The 17,854-nt window shown below is 38.6% G+C and overlaps 1 protein-coding gene across 1 annotated transcript in view; it reads right to left on the bottom strand.

The window, feature by feature from the left end:
- Nucleotides 1-348: 348 nt before the first annotated feature.
- LOC137502380 (uncharacterized) overlaps nt 349-17,854 on the bottom strand; it is a 66,055-nt gene continuing 48,549 nt past the window's right edge. Inside the window, exons 4-5 of the mRNA XM_068229431.1 lie at nt 12,436-12,518; nt 349-450 (exon numbers count right to left, since the gene is read on the bottom strand). Of these exons, the coding sequence (XP_068085532.1) occupies nt 378-450; nt 12,436-12,518 (156 nt within the window). The 3' untranslated portion in view covers nt 349-377. The remainder of the gene's footprint in view (nt 451-12,435; nt 12,519-17,854) is intronic.

Genomic DNA, 17,854 nt, shown 5'->3' with positions numbered 1-17,854 from the left:
CAGCATGTGATAAGATAGACCGGGTTTCGACTTGAATGATTTGGCACAGACATTGCAACTATATGATTTCTGGCCTGTGTGAATACGCATGTGACCTGCTAGAACTTTCCGCCTGAAGGATTTTCCACAAATGTTGCACCAGTATGGCTTCTCGCCCGTGTCAGAAGGAATACCGTCTGAACTTTTCCTGAACTTTTCGTGACATGCTGAGCATTCGCCTGAAAATCCGCACAGTAGGAGCGGGTGGATCCTTAGGTGTTCCGACAAGCTGCTTCGGCTAACAAACACCCTTCCGCAGTGATCGCATTGAATGGACGATCATCCTTGTGTCTCTTCAGATGTCGCAAGAGGCCCAACTTCCCACCCAGGACTTTACTCTACACACTACACCTAAAACTAGGTGATCCGCCATCTGGAGGTTGATCTCTACAGCCCACGTCGGGTCTCGATCTGCAGTGACAAATTAAAAGCCATGTGACCAATAGTTCAACAGCCAACTCCACTACAACTCTCACACAAGGGTTTTGCTAGTGGACATTCCAATCACTGATATCCATTGCAGAGAGCTCGTTACTCATAAACATTACATTCCTGAGAGTAAACCTCATCTGAGGTCAAATTCAGAGTGTACTGTTAAATTTCAAAAGCTCTCACTTGTTACGAGAATATGTTGCGTGTTTTCATAATCATGATATCACGCACAGAAACTTGTCACGATTTAGAAATGTACGAGTTAATAGACAACCTCATTTAAGAAGTGATCCAGCCTGAAATGAGAAATACAAGCTCTTTAATCCAGCACACATTATTCTATTGAAATCCGCAGTCTGTTCTCCTACATAAAGGACGGCATATGCTTTAGAGCTGTGATCTTGTTTAACAACTCTGCGCTTTGTGGCAGGCAAGCAATAATTTTTGTAAAGGATCTTGTTCTTGAGGTTGTTTAAGAGAATGTCAGTGTTGTAGATATTAATAAAGTTGAGAACATTGTTTGCCGAAAATCAGCAAGATCTGCTGAACCATGGCTAATCTCTTATGAATGTTATTTTGTCACATAAATATACATATTGTATTTGTACATTGTTTTCATATCACTATAGCATTTTATTATGTCACTGTGTCGCTTTTCCGAAATATGTATCTTTGATGTGCAATCAAACAGAGCCAACATATATATAGGACGGTAGGTTTATACATGGACGTTCATATTTACTACCATGTACTACATCAGTCTACGTCTTAATTGCTGTATTTAACACAAGCCGTATGCAACACGGAAACCACTAATCCTGATAAAATCCTGGAAAAGTTGACGTATAACAAGTATACGACGGCTCTCTCCCTAGCATTGATACTGTCTTTTCTCCTCCAGATACTGCTGTTATAGACATTATGAAGGCCACACAGAATATGGCTTTGGTGGTAGCGTTTTATTACAATGTTCTAATATCCTGAATTTTAAACCAATCGCAATCTATCATGCCCGTGAATATTCTTACAAGTATTACTTTAACAATACGGATAGAAGGAGCATGAAAATCAAGGCTTGAGCCAAAATTCGAAATGACAAGACGTTGAATTGCACCGTAGTGGATATTGCTGCTATGTAAAGGAAGGAATGATATTCTATTTATTTCAAAAGATGACGGGCAACGTGATTACTTTTAGTGGATTGATAGCATAGTTGGGTAGCATCCAGTTCTCTGCCTGTCTTCCCTCCGCAGAGTAGCTCTACATATTCTACGAAAAGAAGGGCGGGAAATACAAATTTCTTGGTTAAAGGTGAGATCCGCTTACAACTGGCACATGGGAAAATGGATCACGCAGGCTAAAATGTATCGTTACATGAACTGGTACTTTCCAATTCATGCTGTATGCACTGAATTCACATGGCCCTGTCGAATGCATGTAGCAAACTAATGGGAGGCTCGACACCGTGTTTTAGGAGAAAATAAGTGGACAAATAAAAGGGGGATATTGATTCCAGATATGAAAGACTAAACCTCTTGATCATCTCACGAGATATTGATGTTGACACCATTAGACAACAGGAGGCACAAAATACGACACTGGGTTGTACGTCAAGCAAAAGTGCCAAAGTCTGTAACCGTTCTTCTTTACGTGAATACGTGATTCTTGTGACAAATGATTTATCAGGTTCACAATTAGTTTTTCAGTAAAATAATGTTTCATTTTGCATTGATAAATATTCTCTACGAACCAGCCACATTGCTGTAACACGTGGCGCATCCCAGGTGACGGATTCGGGTTCCCCACTGGCCTGCCGATGTACTTGAGCAAAGTATAATAGCTAACGCGTACCAAACACGTACAAAGTCTTTAATGGCAACTTTGGCGGAGATGGAGACGTTCAGTACGGAGCAGATGGCAGAAGAAGTACAGTAAATTTCTGGGAATTAATGCAGAAAAGAGGATAGCGTTTCTTCTCTAGAGGACTGGCTGCAAAAGGCATCTGTTCCCTATTACCGGAGCTGCATTACTACCTTCTGTCATGAGCTCTAAAATGCTTCAAGAAGAGCCGGCCGTAAAATAATAGCGTCACAACATTACAGAAATATGTCTCATGGTATCGGAGCCAAGGTTAGTGGAGCCTCTGGAAGGGACGCGCATTGGCAGGGCCCAGTCAGCATGAAAAGTATGCAAGGGATACCGTCGCATGCGCTGTGACGGCTAACCAAGCGAGTACCCCCATTCTGTATCCCATCATTGAATTATGCCTGGATGAAGTAGCAAATAAGCCACTGCACTTGAGAGAAGGCTTTTAGGCATCTGTGAGGTGCGGGAAAAAATGGAGTGGAAAAAAGTAATCGGAAAAGGGGTGTGGTTACTAATTGATGTACAACAGAAGCCGAAAAACAGCTCATGGTGTTGACATTGTCATATCAGCAAAATTTGACGGTTCAGTCTCCGAGGTACAGAAGTTTGACAATCGCTTGATGTAACTCGTCCGCGTTGGGAGAGAGAAGGAAATTCTAATTTTTTAGCGCAACGCTCCAAAAACTGACGTGCGCACGGAAACCAAAGATGCTGACAATCTCATCGCTGCCGATGATCTGAATGGACGTGTCGGCGAAGGAAAGAAGAACAATCAGTCCATGGCGTTCATGGACATAGAGAAGAGAACGACGATGGCCAACATATTCGAGATTATGCAGAAATTGATCATCGCAAACACACGGTTCCAAAAGAGTGATATTCATCTACTCAGTACTACAGTGGCTCCCATCCAATTCGCATTGACTACATCCTTGTGAGACGACGAAATCTCGAAGATGTTCTAGATATAACAGTTGTCCTTTATTCAGTCCTTGCGATGGAACAAAGACCAGTCATCTAAGCTGCAGATAAAGTCACCAAGAGCCCAATACTTTACAGGAAATAGACAAATTGGGATCAAATGGTGGCCCCTGAAGAATGAGACTAACGTTGTTGCAAAAGTTACAGAGCCACAAATCACCATAGTTGAAGTGAGGCGGACTAAACTGAAAGTTGCCCTTTGCACTATTCTGGAACAATTAAGTCAGGGCGACGACAACGAAGGATTAACCATGACATATGACTAAGGAAAAAAGAAGTTATATATGCAGTACGATTGAAGAAACAGCTGTACCACGAGTTTCTTGCTCGTTGGAACGCCTACAAAGCAGCCACTAGTAAAGTGAAGGAGGTCCTTGCCGTAACAAAAGCAAACCGGTAGGCAGATCTATATGTGAAACTTGACATGCGCGAATACGAGCGGAATTTTAAACGGCTAGTCCAATCGAGCCATCGCAAAAAGGCAGAAGTCCAACGTTTTTACAGCATCTATGAGAAAACAGACGATTTGCTACTGGACTGGCGGGAAGCGTGAGTACACTGGCGGAACTCTTTTAACTAAATTTCAATCATGGAATTTCCGTATCTACCAATCCTAATCACCTCCGCTGTTGAAAGTCCAATGTAGGAAAATGACGTCAGTAAAATCCAGGCTATGCTGAAGGAAATGAAACCAGGGAAAGCCATCTGTCCCGATTATCTTCCGGCAGAGTTTTGTTTCTCTCAATGTGGGAATGCAGCAGTGTGGCTAAAGCAAGCTTTTCAACCTGATCATCAAAGAAGGTCAAAAACAAACTGACTGGCAACGGAGTATCCATTCAGAAATAAGGGAAGCCCTGCCGAATTTTCTAATCACGGCCCGATCTTACTTCTGAGCCACGCAATGAGACTTAGAACAAATCTTCGACAAAAGGATTAGTGATTTAGCCAAACATATAACAAACCAAGCTGAATTTGTGTAAAATTGTGGCGCAATAGGAGAAACCCATCACAAATTTCTGAACCCTGAGAAGGCCTTCCATCGGGTACTTCATGACCTAATCAGTCAGCCATGCAAGTACATAGCATTCCAGAGCACCTTGCTGAGAGGGTATAATTGCTCTATAAAGAACAAATGAGTTGTGTTCAAGCTGCCGCAGGAGCGTCTGATGACTTTCGCATAACTGTAGGAGTCCATCAAGGCCCCGCTGTTCATTCTTGTGATGGACACAATTACCTCAAACCTGCACAGTCCAATACCATGGACACTTCTCTAAGCAAATGATATCATTTTGGCTGAAGAGAATAAGCTTGATCTGCAGCGTCAAACAGAAGACTGGAACAATCGACTAGCGCAATAAGCCCCGCGCCTCAACATTGCATTACATCGTCGAGAAGTTGGAACCATGCATGTTGACGTTGTTACGATCTCCGCTATTTCCTACCTTCGCATGCTGTTTTCTTGCGATTACGCCGCCGCTGCTTCACTCACTCTTCTGCTATGTTCAACTGTCGTCTGCCTACTCTGTTCATCACGTGACTCTGACGTAATCTTCTTCTCCGCCTGTGTGTGTGCTTGTGCTTACCTCTATTGGACACGTGATTATGACGTTTCCGGGATATGCTGGCTTTCAACTTCTCTATTCTTTTCGACGTTTCTGCACTGCTATATATTCTTGTTCCACCGCTCAAAACACTGAGTCTGCCTTCGTCTCAGAGTGGTGGAGCACCCAAACAACTGTGCTACGTTCTATATTGTCATTACCATCTGGACTGTTATTTCTTCAGGTTATTTGGTGAGCAAAATTATATCATAATGTTATTTTGACATTAAATTCTTCATTGGGCCATCTGCCCCAGTTGAACTTTACTTTCGCCAGCTTATTACGGCATCAAAATTATATATGCAAGGCATTATTTCTACTAAAACTATTCAACCACGAACTGTACTACGGACAATGAAATTTTGAAATCACATTATCTGCTTCCTTGGAACAATGCTACTTTGTGCAATAATAATAATAATAATAATAATAATTATAACAACACATTCTGCAGCGTAACTACACCCGGCGAAGAGAATACCTTCCCCAGTTCGATCCCTACTTCCATTCGCCTTTCCCTTCTTTTTGCATCTTCTTTCAGGTTGCTTCCTTTATTTCGATATTATTACTCTTCATTGTACGCTTAATACTTATTCATACGTTTTTTGATGTATTTCTAAATATCTATATTGTAAATGTGGCACATTTTCCTTGTCTTCTGAAGTTTCCTCTATATATTTCACTGTCTAGCAAACTCTTGTCTGCGATTTACTATCTTGCTGAGAAATGTTTACTATTTTATTATTTGTTAAATATATATCTTATTTACTTTGTTAAGTATGTGATTTTTCTTGTTACTGTTATTTTCTCTTGGTCTAATTCCTACTCACTGCGCGTTTCTGCCGTTATTATTATTATTATTATTATTATTATTATTATTATTATTATTATTATTATTATTATTTATCGTGCTGCTTCTTCTACCACTTGTATGCTCTAGCTATATATTCAACTATTACAGCATCGTACGTACTTACGACGACAAGCACGGGACAAAACAAGATATAGCACGAGTAGGGATATTTAAATATATTGGCTTCACAATCTATGATGATGGCTGACTTACTGATGAACTCAACTTAAGGATATATAATGCCGGACTGAATGACAACAGGCGCCCTCCCGAACTTTGGACGAAGGGCCATCTCTAAAATAAGTTCTACACAACTGATATCCATCCTGTCATTTTCTACGGCAACGAATGCTCGCCAGCTCTAGAGTACAACGCCAATTAAGCATCATGGATACGACGTTGCTTAGACAGAAGGCTGGCATAACTAGACTAGATCACATTTCAAATGATGTTATTAGAAAACGTTTTGGCACTGCACAGATCCAGAAGAAAATTTGGGAACGGCGTGTGGCAAGTGTTGCGTGCGGAGGACGATAAAGTCGGAGTATACACAGAAAGTCGGTGAAAAAAGGCGCTAGGGACGAACCAGACAGCATAGACTGATAAAGTGCACAACGGCCTGAAAGTTGGAAGACATGGCCCGAGACTGAACTAATCACAACACCGGACCCGGCCACCAGGCAGGACTAACACTAAGGAAGCAGAATAACAAGAAGCAGATTGATGGATATTCTGTTATAAAAATGGGATGCAATGGCTATTTTACACATCCTATCATTCAAATTACTTTATTGTATGCTCAAATATTCTCCCTTAAAGCCTATGTTCGATATCTATAAAAACTTATTTTCACAAAATAGTGTTTGAATGGCTGAACGCTTCTGGATTTCGTGTTTAAGTGACTCCTATAAATGCACTGTAAAGAAAAACACATAATTCAGCAAAATAAAAAATTGGGTATATCTGCGTTAAATGGGAGGGACAGTTTGAATATCCGGTGAATTTTTATGAGTACCAACAAGAGGGGAGTCCGTCAGTGTATTCTAGCCTGAATATAATTTTGCAATTCATATTTCTGTTTACATACGTCATAGACAGCAGACTATCATATTAATCAGTTTGTTATTTTCACTCCGATCACGTCTATAAATATGAAGATCATGGAGGAGTGTCACACAGTGGTCAGATCAGGGCCATGTGACACTCAACGCTCTAAAGCTGGAAGAAAAACCACATAACTAAGTGGTTAGTTCAGGACCATGTGTCTCTCCACAAATGGAAGGTAATCTCATCACTAATTGGTAAACTCAGAAATACGTGTATCTCCACAAGTCAGTAATTGGGAAATTTTATGAATCTTATAACCTTTTCTTATCTAATTCAATACCAAACTGGCATTGCACATATTTTAGATATTTTAGAGGAAGTCATTTAAGTTGCGGCATGACATTTGTAGACTGCTGAAATGAGAGTGCGGAAAAAGTAGCGCCTGAGGTGAGATATAAAACAAAGTGGGAAGTAGCAGATAAGATCCGGACGACTGAAATCTATGATGTAAAATGGACTAAGCTACGTAGACAATGGACTGTCCTCTGCCATATATGCCAAGGAAAAAGAAGACACATAAAATGCATGTTGCTTTGCCGGTCCGAGAGTGCCTCTGCACAAAATATGTTCAGAAAGTAGAAAGCTAATTTAGACTCCATCAAAAAATAGAAATATGCATTCTGTGTGTGAAAAGCATTCATAAGCAACATTTTTACTGGTGGTCATAATACAAGATTGTTCTCTAACATAGCCTACCGTGTCCTGTTACACATGAATTACAAAGAAACAGCAGGATTTAAACCTCGAAGAATTGACGTATTTGGGCGATCTTCTGTTGTGTGCATGGTTCTACTCTGACTAATAAGAGAGTATGAGCTGGTACTGGGAATTTCTGAGGACCGATATGAATATTTCTTGCCACTAGTTATGAATGTAGAGTAGGAACAAGTGAATGCATCACATAAGAGTCGAGAAGGATCTAACCACACACAAAATCAAATAAACCATTCAGAATTCGTAGTTTCCGTCACAAATCTGGTTTGAAGTCAAACCTTAGGCTATGACTAGCCATTGCATGACCTGCCGATACAAGGGCTTGGTTAAAGGCACTAAACTCAGACTATACAATCATTTCCCAGGGATTATCAAAGATCATTTCACACAGTAACCAATGAAGGTGTGACAGCAAAAAATTAATTACCAATGGCACAACTAGAGTTCAAAAAACACTATTCCATTAAATGTTTTAAAACAGGATAAACACTTGAGCTACTTTGTGAGGTCAGTGACAATAATAACAATTGTGAAAGAATATTATATCACTACGTTATTTATCCATTATTATTATTATTATTATTATTATTATTATTATTATTATTATTATTATTATTATTATTATTATTAGCATAGGGCAACAAGTTATATACATATGTACAAGTATATAACATTTACAAATAAACACAGACAATAAACATGTTTTATAGCAGTTTTTTGTCCAGTTATTTATTTATTTATTTATTTATTTATTTCATGCCTTCATTTTTGGCGAAGTTAAGGCTCACGGCCCTCTCTTACACTTAACCACATATCTAATAAACTTTATAAAACAGAATAATGAAATAATTTAACAAAATATAAATCCTAACCTCACTCATTCTTCCATTCTGTTATGTTCATGAGAGGAGGAGAGTAAATTAAACTTTGAGGATAAATACTGGGGTTTAGATTCATTCAAGAGACGAAATACGATAGTAGCAACGTGAAGATGTCGTAGTTTATCGATTTTTAACCAGGAGAGAAGTTCATAATAGGGGGAGATATGAGTTGAAAATTTAATTGAAATTATAAACCTAATGCATGCGTTCATTGCCCTCTGTGATTTTAGTGTCTGTTCCATGGTGGCATCTATCATTACAATATCACAATAATTAAGTTGGGTGATCCACTGTATGGCTTCCTCTATTGGTTCCAAAAAGCCACTCGGGCTACCTGTGTACGAACGTCGTGTACATTCACTTACAATATGGGGGATCATCTGCCGACATGCACCACAGTCGCACACTGGTGATGAGATATATTTCCACTTATGAAGGGCATCACTGCATCGTCCGTGATTTGTTCTCAACCGGTCCCAAAGCAGAAGATCATGAAGTCTTTGCTGATGAACACCAACTTGAGCCGTACAATTTCTGAAGGATAATATTGCGTGTTTTGAGCTTTTTGCACAGATTCATAAGATGTTGTTTGTAAGATAGTGTGCGATCAAGTGTAATCCCCAAATATTTGGGATAGCTGCTGTGCCGAAGTTCATGATGACAAAAACGCATGTGAAGTTTAATGCCAGCTTGGCGATTATTCAGGTGAAGACATGACACTTCTGTTTTTTTAGAGTTAGGATTCAGTTGCCATTTCTTGAAGTACGCTTCAAGTGAAATCAGGTCTCTTTGTAGCACTTCTTCTGTCACACTAAGGTCTCGATGTTGAGTGGCTAGTGTTATGATATCAGCATAACAAAAATTTTCGTGATGACGTTTCTGGGAGATCGGAGATAAACAAACTGAACAGTAGTGGAGGCAGTACCGATCCTTGAGGTAATCCATTTTTGAGCTTCTATTCTCTACTCATTTTATTTCCCATTCACACTCGAAATCTTCTGTCATTGAGCATATTGCTTATGACCTGCACGATGGTCTTACAGGGGACAATTCGGAGAAGCTTGTAAATTAATCCTTCCCTCCCGACTTCGTCAAATGCTGCTGTAAGATCAATGAATGCAGCTGAGGTCTTGAGTTGTTTCTGGAAACCTGCTTCCATGTGGAATGTCAGTGAAAGCACTTGATCGCAGCAGCTGCGATTGGGCCTGAATCCGGCTTGATCAACTGGAATATGCTGGAAAATAGTTGCGCTGATTCCGTTGTAGATTAGCCTCTCAAAAAGAAGGGCAATTGGTCTATAACTGCTTGGGTCATTGACAGGCTTACCTGGTTTCAAGATGCAAATCACTTTCGTTCGTTTGAATTCTGCCGGGAGTTGTCTGTTCTGTAGAACGTCGGTAAAAAACTTGCCAGCCAACTTCTTGCATTCTTCCCTAAATGAATGCGAAATTCTGGATGAATGTCATCAAAACCTGGAGCTTTATTTGGTTTAACGTCTTTGAGTGCAACATTGATGTCTTGCATCGTAAGCTGTTGTGAATACCTTGATGAGCGTGGTGTTCTTGATTTCAGAGTTTGGAGCTGGCGCCGTTTGTATTTGGTATGTTTCTTTTCTGGTGGAGCTTGGGAAGTTGTGACGATGTGAGATGCTACTTCATCCGGAATAACTCCAGACTGTTGCTTCACCAAAGGTGTCCTTCCTCCAAGTTTCCTGAGGAGACCCTAAGCTCTTCTACTGTAATGAGTTAAGTCGACATTCTCCACTGTTTCAATTCACCGTTCTCTCCGGGTAGTACCCATGCTGGAAAGAAGTGCTTCAGCTATGTCTTCATCACCAGTCTGCAAATATTCGTTATAGAGCGCATCAGTCTCAACATTCCAACCAGGGATGTATTCTTTTTTTTATGGCCTCCAGGCATACTCTTCTTAGCCGCCATCCTAACTGCACCTACGAAACGCTTGTAATTGTTGTGCTTGGGAGCAAACCACCGAACGCATTTATCCCGTTCAGTGGTGAATGATGACCAATTTGCTTTTCTGAAGTTCCACTGAGCATGTGGTATTGACCGTACAACAGGAATGTTGATGCCAATATCCACTACAATGGGGCCATGTTGACTGTGTTGACACTTTACGACTGGTATGTAAGGGCTGTCCTCCCTCATTGCAGCTAACAAAACACAGGTCAAGATTGGAATCCCTGTTCCATGCAGCTGATTGGAGAGTACCAAGATCTTTTGGGTCAAAAATCAGATGGAGATTGTTCATTTCTGTCCATTCTACGAGTTTCGTTCCATATTCACTGTTACTCCAGTACTTCCATAGTTCGTAATGGCTGTTGAAGTTGCCTATATACACTGCAGGATGTTGAGCTGTAGGTAGAACGGTACTTGGAAACTGTGCCTTTGGGGGTTTATAAATGTTAAAAATAGTAACATCTGCCACTCGCACAGCAACACAATGGATGTCTTCGTGTTTATTTTTAAAGAGCAGTGAGGCATCTTGGATATTATTAAGAACATAAGTAGCTATACCATGTGCACTGTGATATGTTGCACCAAGACTGTGTAACCACTAATGCGGCCCCTTTTCAGAAACTCTTCTTCATTGGCTGTATGGGTTTCCTGTATAGCCACAACATCTAGCTTATTATCCAGGATAACTTTGGATAGGTAGTCAGATTTTGTTCTGCCGATGCTCCCTACATAAAGCTGGAAGACAGGGATGAAAGGTCCAATGTTTCTTGTCTGGTAGCTCTGAGAAGAGCTATTTCCATGAAATACTTTTGTCATTGCTGGGAGATTTTTAAAAAGATATGTCCAGCAGCCACAATTATTGCTTTCTTAGTACCACTCGGGGGTCACGTGTAGGGCACTTTGAAGTTAAACCTACGGACGAGAAGCAATACTGTACCCCCTATTTATCTGCTTTTACGATATAATAAATTCACTTACTTAAAGAATTCTGACGTTTTTTTAGGCAACTTGCACAAATTTAAAACTCCACTTGCAGCTGTCCATTTTACTAGTTTATATTAACTGTGTAAGTATGTTTGCAATCAACACACTACATGCACCTGAGTGACAATGAACACTAAAATGAATCAGCAAGTGTGACCACAACACTGGAACGAACATAAATTCAATACCACAAAATTTTATACGCTTTCAACAATAAAGATGTTTTATTTGAAAACAATGATATCGAAGATGTAGCATTACTGATGTGAACGTTTCATTTCTACAACACACTGTCTGCTTTGGCGTCCACAAATGGAGGAATCTGACTTAACACACAAGATAACAGAAATAATAAAAATAAAAAATGAATCTAACCAAATAATTTAAAAATGACATTCTCTGAGTCATCACATTATTGAACTCAGCCATCATTATATTGATTAATGAAACTGATTATGTTAGTTAGACATAATTTTATTGTTTACATTGTACATAAAGATTAAGAATTTTGAATTTGTAGATTTAATTTATAATCTACAAACATCGCTTTTTCTGTGTGTCACTGTTGGCATTAACATATAAGATAACTTACTCAGAATATCTGGAGGCAATAGTTCCAGATGGCATTCAGATGATAATGTGATGAACAAATGATGCAGAGACAGCGAAAGAAAGTACAATTTTTTCCATACTTGCTTAAAGGTTTGTAAACAAATATACTTCAAGATATCTAGCTTTAACAGAGATTCCTTTTGTGGATATATATTGAATAAAACTACGAGTACATGATGGAACATTAAATATGATCTTAAAGTTCCTGAATATTTTAGATAATTTTAACCAATAGAATTTTACGATATTTGCGTTTAAATGTAACCTTGTAAAGAAAGGATTAAACAGATGAAAATGGCCAGTTTTTGGTGATAAACCAACCACTACTGAACACAGCTGTGAATAAGTACAAGATATTCCATATTGTATAGGATTTGTGGTGTACGTACTTTGTTTCTTCTTTGATGTACGGCAAGAGCTGATCATCAGTTTGTTCCTCTATGAATATTTCCTCCTTAGTATCTTCGGAAGGCTGTCAGTAAGAAATAAGAAAAGCAGAATATAGAAGTAAGGGAATACAAATATATAGGCCTAAACAAGCAACAGCTGAAAAAATAAATTCCATAGTGGAAAAATAAGAGCATAATTAATTTATCTCCCATTTAAAAATATATATACGGTAATGGAAAGGAACAATCAAATCAAAATCACTTCAAATGCATGAGAGGTGTCTACCATGGTGGCAAATGGTACACAAAAATACATTATTATCAAGCACTAAATTTTAAAAGAAGAACGAAGAATACAATTTCAAAAATACAGTATTACACAATTTATGCAATTTTTTTCTATTAAGCACACAGCTCAACCTTAATAAATGTATATAATTTACAAAATTTAACTCACAATATCTTCTGTATTACAAACATAATCAACTCATATACAACTTGTGCAACTACTTCAAATAATACTATACAACTTCTATTAGATTAAAATTTACATTGCATTTATTTATTTTATTTTTTATCCCTTTTTGGAACCTAACTTGCATAATAATTGCTGCATTTTAACCCGAGTCGCTATTGCCACTGCTTTTCAGACAACTGATAAGAGAGATAAGAACATGAAAAGCAACACTGTTGGATAGCAGTAGACATGGTAGCATAAAAAATGAGGAACATTTGTAAATGTGTAAATTTAAAATCACCTACATATTTGTGAATATTCAGCAGAGTATATGTACACATACATGTGTGGTTGAAGGCACTTCCGTGTATGTGTACATGTACAATTTATGGAAAATAAATAATAATAATAATAATAATAATAATAATAATAATAATAAATAATAAACTCTATCTCCAAATCATAACCCAATACCATTCCTTGCTTCTGTTTCTCTTTCTGTTGACCCCTAACTCCACAATGACTTGCTAATTTCTTCATCCTCTTATATGCACATTCGCCTGTTTCCATTTTTCTACACATGACTTGACCTGTCACTTCTTTGTTCATTTCCATGTTCCTATACACTTTCTTTCCAAAAACACTTCACTGTAATATAAAATAATCCCACAGTATTCCACCACTTTCCCAACAAGTGGACAATGATTAAATCATAAGCATAGAAATATCCATTATCAATCTCTGTACAACACATTAAGACCAAAAAACGTAAATCAGTCAATGTCCCAATCAATGAATTAATCAATCAAACAACAGCATTTAGGTCTGTTGGTTGTTTATGTAGAAAAAGAGTGTGGAAATATATGAAACAACTCCCATGGTAAATTATTTCAATCACTAAATCAACTTCCTATAAGTGAACATTTGGCAAAAAATTTCTCCCCATGAATTCCAACTTATCTTCATGTTGTGACTTTACCCACAGTTAAAGAACATGACTTAAATGTATTCATCAACTAATGTCATTCCAAGCCCATCTCTCTAATGACATCTCAGAATATACTGCTTAATCAAACAGATTGTCTCCTTTCTCCAAGTCTTCCCAGCTGAAACTTTGCAACATCTCTGTAACACAACTCTTTTGTTAGAAATCACCCACAAGAAATGGAGCTATTTCTGTGGATTATTTCCTGTTTTCTGCTCAAGTAATACTCATACTCTCATTGCTGTTTTGCTGGAGATGTACATGCTCTCTCCTTTACAACCCCTAAATAACCTCATAATCATATTATGAGACCTGTAAATTTTATTTTCAATATGTTTATATGATTACGACAATGAAGATATACACTTATTATGAATAACTAAGTACTTACAGAGATCGCCATGAAGAACTTTCATCCCATCAACACAATAATTAAACCAGAGAGGACTCTTTCATTTTGTGAAACACAGAACCTGACTTTACCAATGTCCATCTTACAATATTGTCAAGGTCTTCTTGCAGTTACTCACATTCCTGAAACTTATTTATTACACAGAGCCTCATCACAATTTTCAGTTCATTATTCGTATAGATTAAAGCTTCACCTAGTCTAATGCTCTGAGTTCTATTTTCTAGAAATACACCAGACGTGGCATTCTGTAAGTTACATACATTATTGATACTATTCACGAGTTCAGCTGATATTTCTTAAGAGTGGTTCTACGGAACTGTCAAATTTTGAGGTTATGGGGAGACGAAAGGACCTTTTACCAAGAAAGGCATTGTCAGAGAGATACGTGTTGAGAAACGTTATTCACAGCAAGAGACAGATTCTAGATTTCAAATATCACAGCAATCTGTAAGTAGAATTTTATAATGTGAAGGTAAGGGGAAGATAAAATGTCAACAACGTGTCGGAAACTGTGGGCGAAAGAAGGAACTAACCCCAAAGAGGAAACAAAACTGATTAATTTGTCAGTAAAGAACCGCAAGTTTACTAGTTTGGATTTACGTAAGAAATCGGAAGAGTATGGGCCATTGGTACCAGACAGGACTGTGAGGCGAGAGCTGTTTAATGCTAGAATGAGAGCAAGACGACCTTAAAAAAACTACGATTACTTCTACTATGGCCGCAAAGAGGTTCCAGTGGGTCAAGACTCTCCAGAATTGGTCATCTGATGAATGGAAACAGGCAAGTCCATGACAATTGCTGTAATTCCTAAATTATCATTCATTATTCCATTATAACCCAATCTAAGTGATGTAACCGTACAGTAGAGTATATGTATGAAATTTTTCTTTTATTCCGCTTTTAATCAATCTAATAACCATACAGTACAATACAAGTATGATTTTATTTAAACTGTACAGCATATTGCATTTAATGCTAGGCTTATTTGTTCTTATTTATTTATTTCAGGTTTGTTTTAGTGACGAATCGGTATTTCCTGTCGAAGGAGAGACAAGTCAATGTGTCAGAAGAAAAGGAGGAGAAACATTCCATCCAGACTGAGTGAAGCATCCAACTTCAGTGATGGTCTGGAGTGTGTTTTCTTGGTACGGATGTGGACGATTATACATTGTAGAAGGAACTATGAGACGTGAACAATATAGCATTAAGAACCGGTTTTATAGCTCAGGTGCAAGAGTGGTTTGGCCAAAGTGAATTTATTTTTATGCAAGATGGGCCTCCTTGCGACAAATCCTAGAAAATGTCCAGACATCAACCCCATAGAACATCCTTGGGCGATATAAAAGAAAAGTCCGAAAATTGAATATAACGACAAAAATTGGCCTTATTGAGAAGCTCGTTCAGATCTGGCGTCATGATGACGATTTAGAGAGTCAGTGTGAACTACTGATTGAGGGTATGCCCAGTCTAAGCAAGTCACACATGAAAGCTAAGGGTAACATCTTATGTTTTCAATTCTCAATTTTTTAATGCTTAATAATTTGGCCACGTCTTTATAGTCACCCATTTAGCCACTATTTTATCTATCCTGACCACACTAATTTTTGTCAGTAGTTTACCGAGATCTACCCTATGAAAATCCTTAGATATGTCAATCGTGACACATCTGACCACGTGAATCTATTATATCTCCTATATCCTGCTGGAATCTATAAGATGAGCTTCAGTGGAATAATGTTTCTGAAACCTGAACTACCTTCTATCGAACCAGTTGGTAATTTCGCAAATGTGTATAATATAATAAGAAAGAATGCATTCCCAGAGCTTGCATGCAACACCAGTCAAGACGACTAATGTGTAGTTATTGGCTTCAAGTTTAGTACATATTCTTTACACAAAGGGTGCTAATACACCAATTATTCATTCATCTGGTATAGCTGCTTCACACATACACTAATCAATAACTCAAAGAATTGACTTTCGTATGTGCCCAGAAATTTTACCAATCCCAGCAGCGTTTCTAGTTGTAAAAATTTTTGTATATTATTTTAATGCCTTTTTAGAGTAGGTCCACGTGGACATTGCAAAGTAATTTCAAAAGTTTGGATGAAATTGCCAACTGCGTCAGGTGCTGCAAAAGGACACGAACATACATTGGTGACACATCCTATGCGATGGCTACGATGCTCATCTGCTGGTGAACGGTGTCTTTTTCTTACGTGGTGCAGAACTGCAATGCCCATCGACTAAAGGCGTATACACATTTCCATGTTGTGTAATTGCTACTCCATACCTTTCTCAGTCTGTCGAGATTCAACACAGTACACAGCAACACGACGTAGTAACATGCAGTATATTCTGGACTTCAGACGTAGTGTAATCCATCAGTCACAGAGTGTGCCTTGACTTCCCTTCATCTCATCCATGCTGCCTTTATCATAATTCGCACTTCAACAACTACCCCACTACCAGTCTGTAGGTAAGATCCTAGGTACCTGAAACAATTTGGACAGAGACATTGGATGGTTCGGATGACTCCAAATATTCACTCTTCCTTTTGTTTCTTCTGAGGTTGTATTGTGAAAAACAGGTATTCAATCTTCAACTTGATGCCGCAGTCCCATTCTGGGTTTATCAGCAAGTGCAACATCATCTGCATATAAGAGAGTCCTACAAACGCACCTTTGCAGGTCCCATGTGGTGGTGTCCATGCTGAGGACAAAGGGCAATGGGGACAGAGTGATATGTTGTTGTACATACCAATTTCCACTGAGAAGCTCTCCGAGACGTTGACAGCGCAACATACATAACCTCTGGTATTCGTGTGTAGCATCTTGATCCAAATTATAAGCATTTCTGGTACATCATGGTCACGAGTGCAGACCAGATCACACGGTGAGGAACACGGTCGAAAGTTATTTCAGTATCAAGGAAGGGCAATGTACACTGCCTGCTGATGCTCTCAGTGCTTTTCAATGAGCATTCTGGCAGTGAAAATTGCATGAGTTGTTCCAGCACCCTTAATGAAGATGCACTGGTTAGCAATAATGCCGACGATTTCACCTAGTCAATAATGAAGGACACTCTCAAAGATGTTCTCATGTACAATTGGTGATAATTTGGACGGTAATTTGCACATTCTGCTGAATCGTCATTTTGCTTCAAAGTAGGCACAAAGATGTATGCAGCCCAATGACTGGGAACAGAGCCAGAGTCAACTCTTTCAATGAACAAGCTTATCAGCCAGTTGATAATGAGTGCTTTAAATTGCTATAATTTCCAGAAGTTTGTTGGAAAGTCATCTGGTCCTGGCGCTTTTTGGGTCTTCACATTCCTAAAGGTACTCTCCACTTCCTTTGATATGATGCATAAGATGGGACTTACCATGATGTATAGGGTGATGTGGTAATTCAATGCAGGAAATATCTACAAATTTTGTTGCCAATGTTTGAGGATTTCGTCTTTGTCCAGTAATCCCTGGTCATCTTTGCCTCTAATGCAAACAGAGTGCTCAGTACTTGTGTCAATTTTGGTCAGCTGGAAAATAGTTACTTTCTCCTTCCTT

This window comes from Anabrus simplex, chromosome 10, assembly GCF_040414725.1.
Source record: "Anabrus simplex isolate iqAnaSimp1 chromosome 10, ASM4041472v1, whole genome shotgun sequence".
NCBI classification, from domain to species: domain Eukaryota; kingdom Metazoa; phylum Arthropoda; class Insecta; order Orthoptera; family Tettigoniidae; genus Anabrus; species Anabrus simplex.
This window is presented reverse-complemented; position numbering and strand designations above follow the sequence as displayed.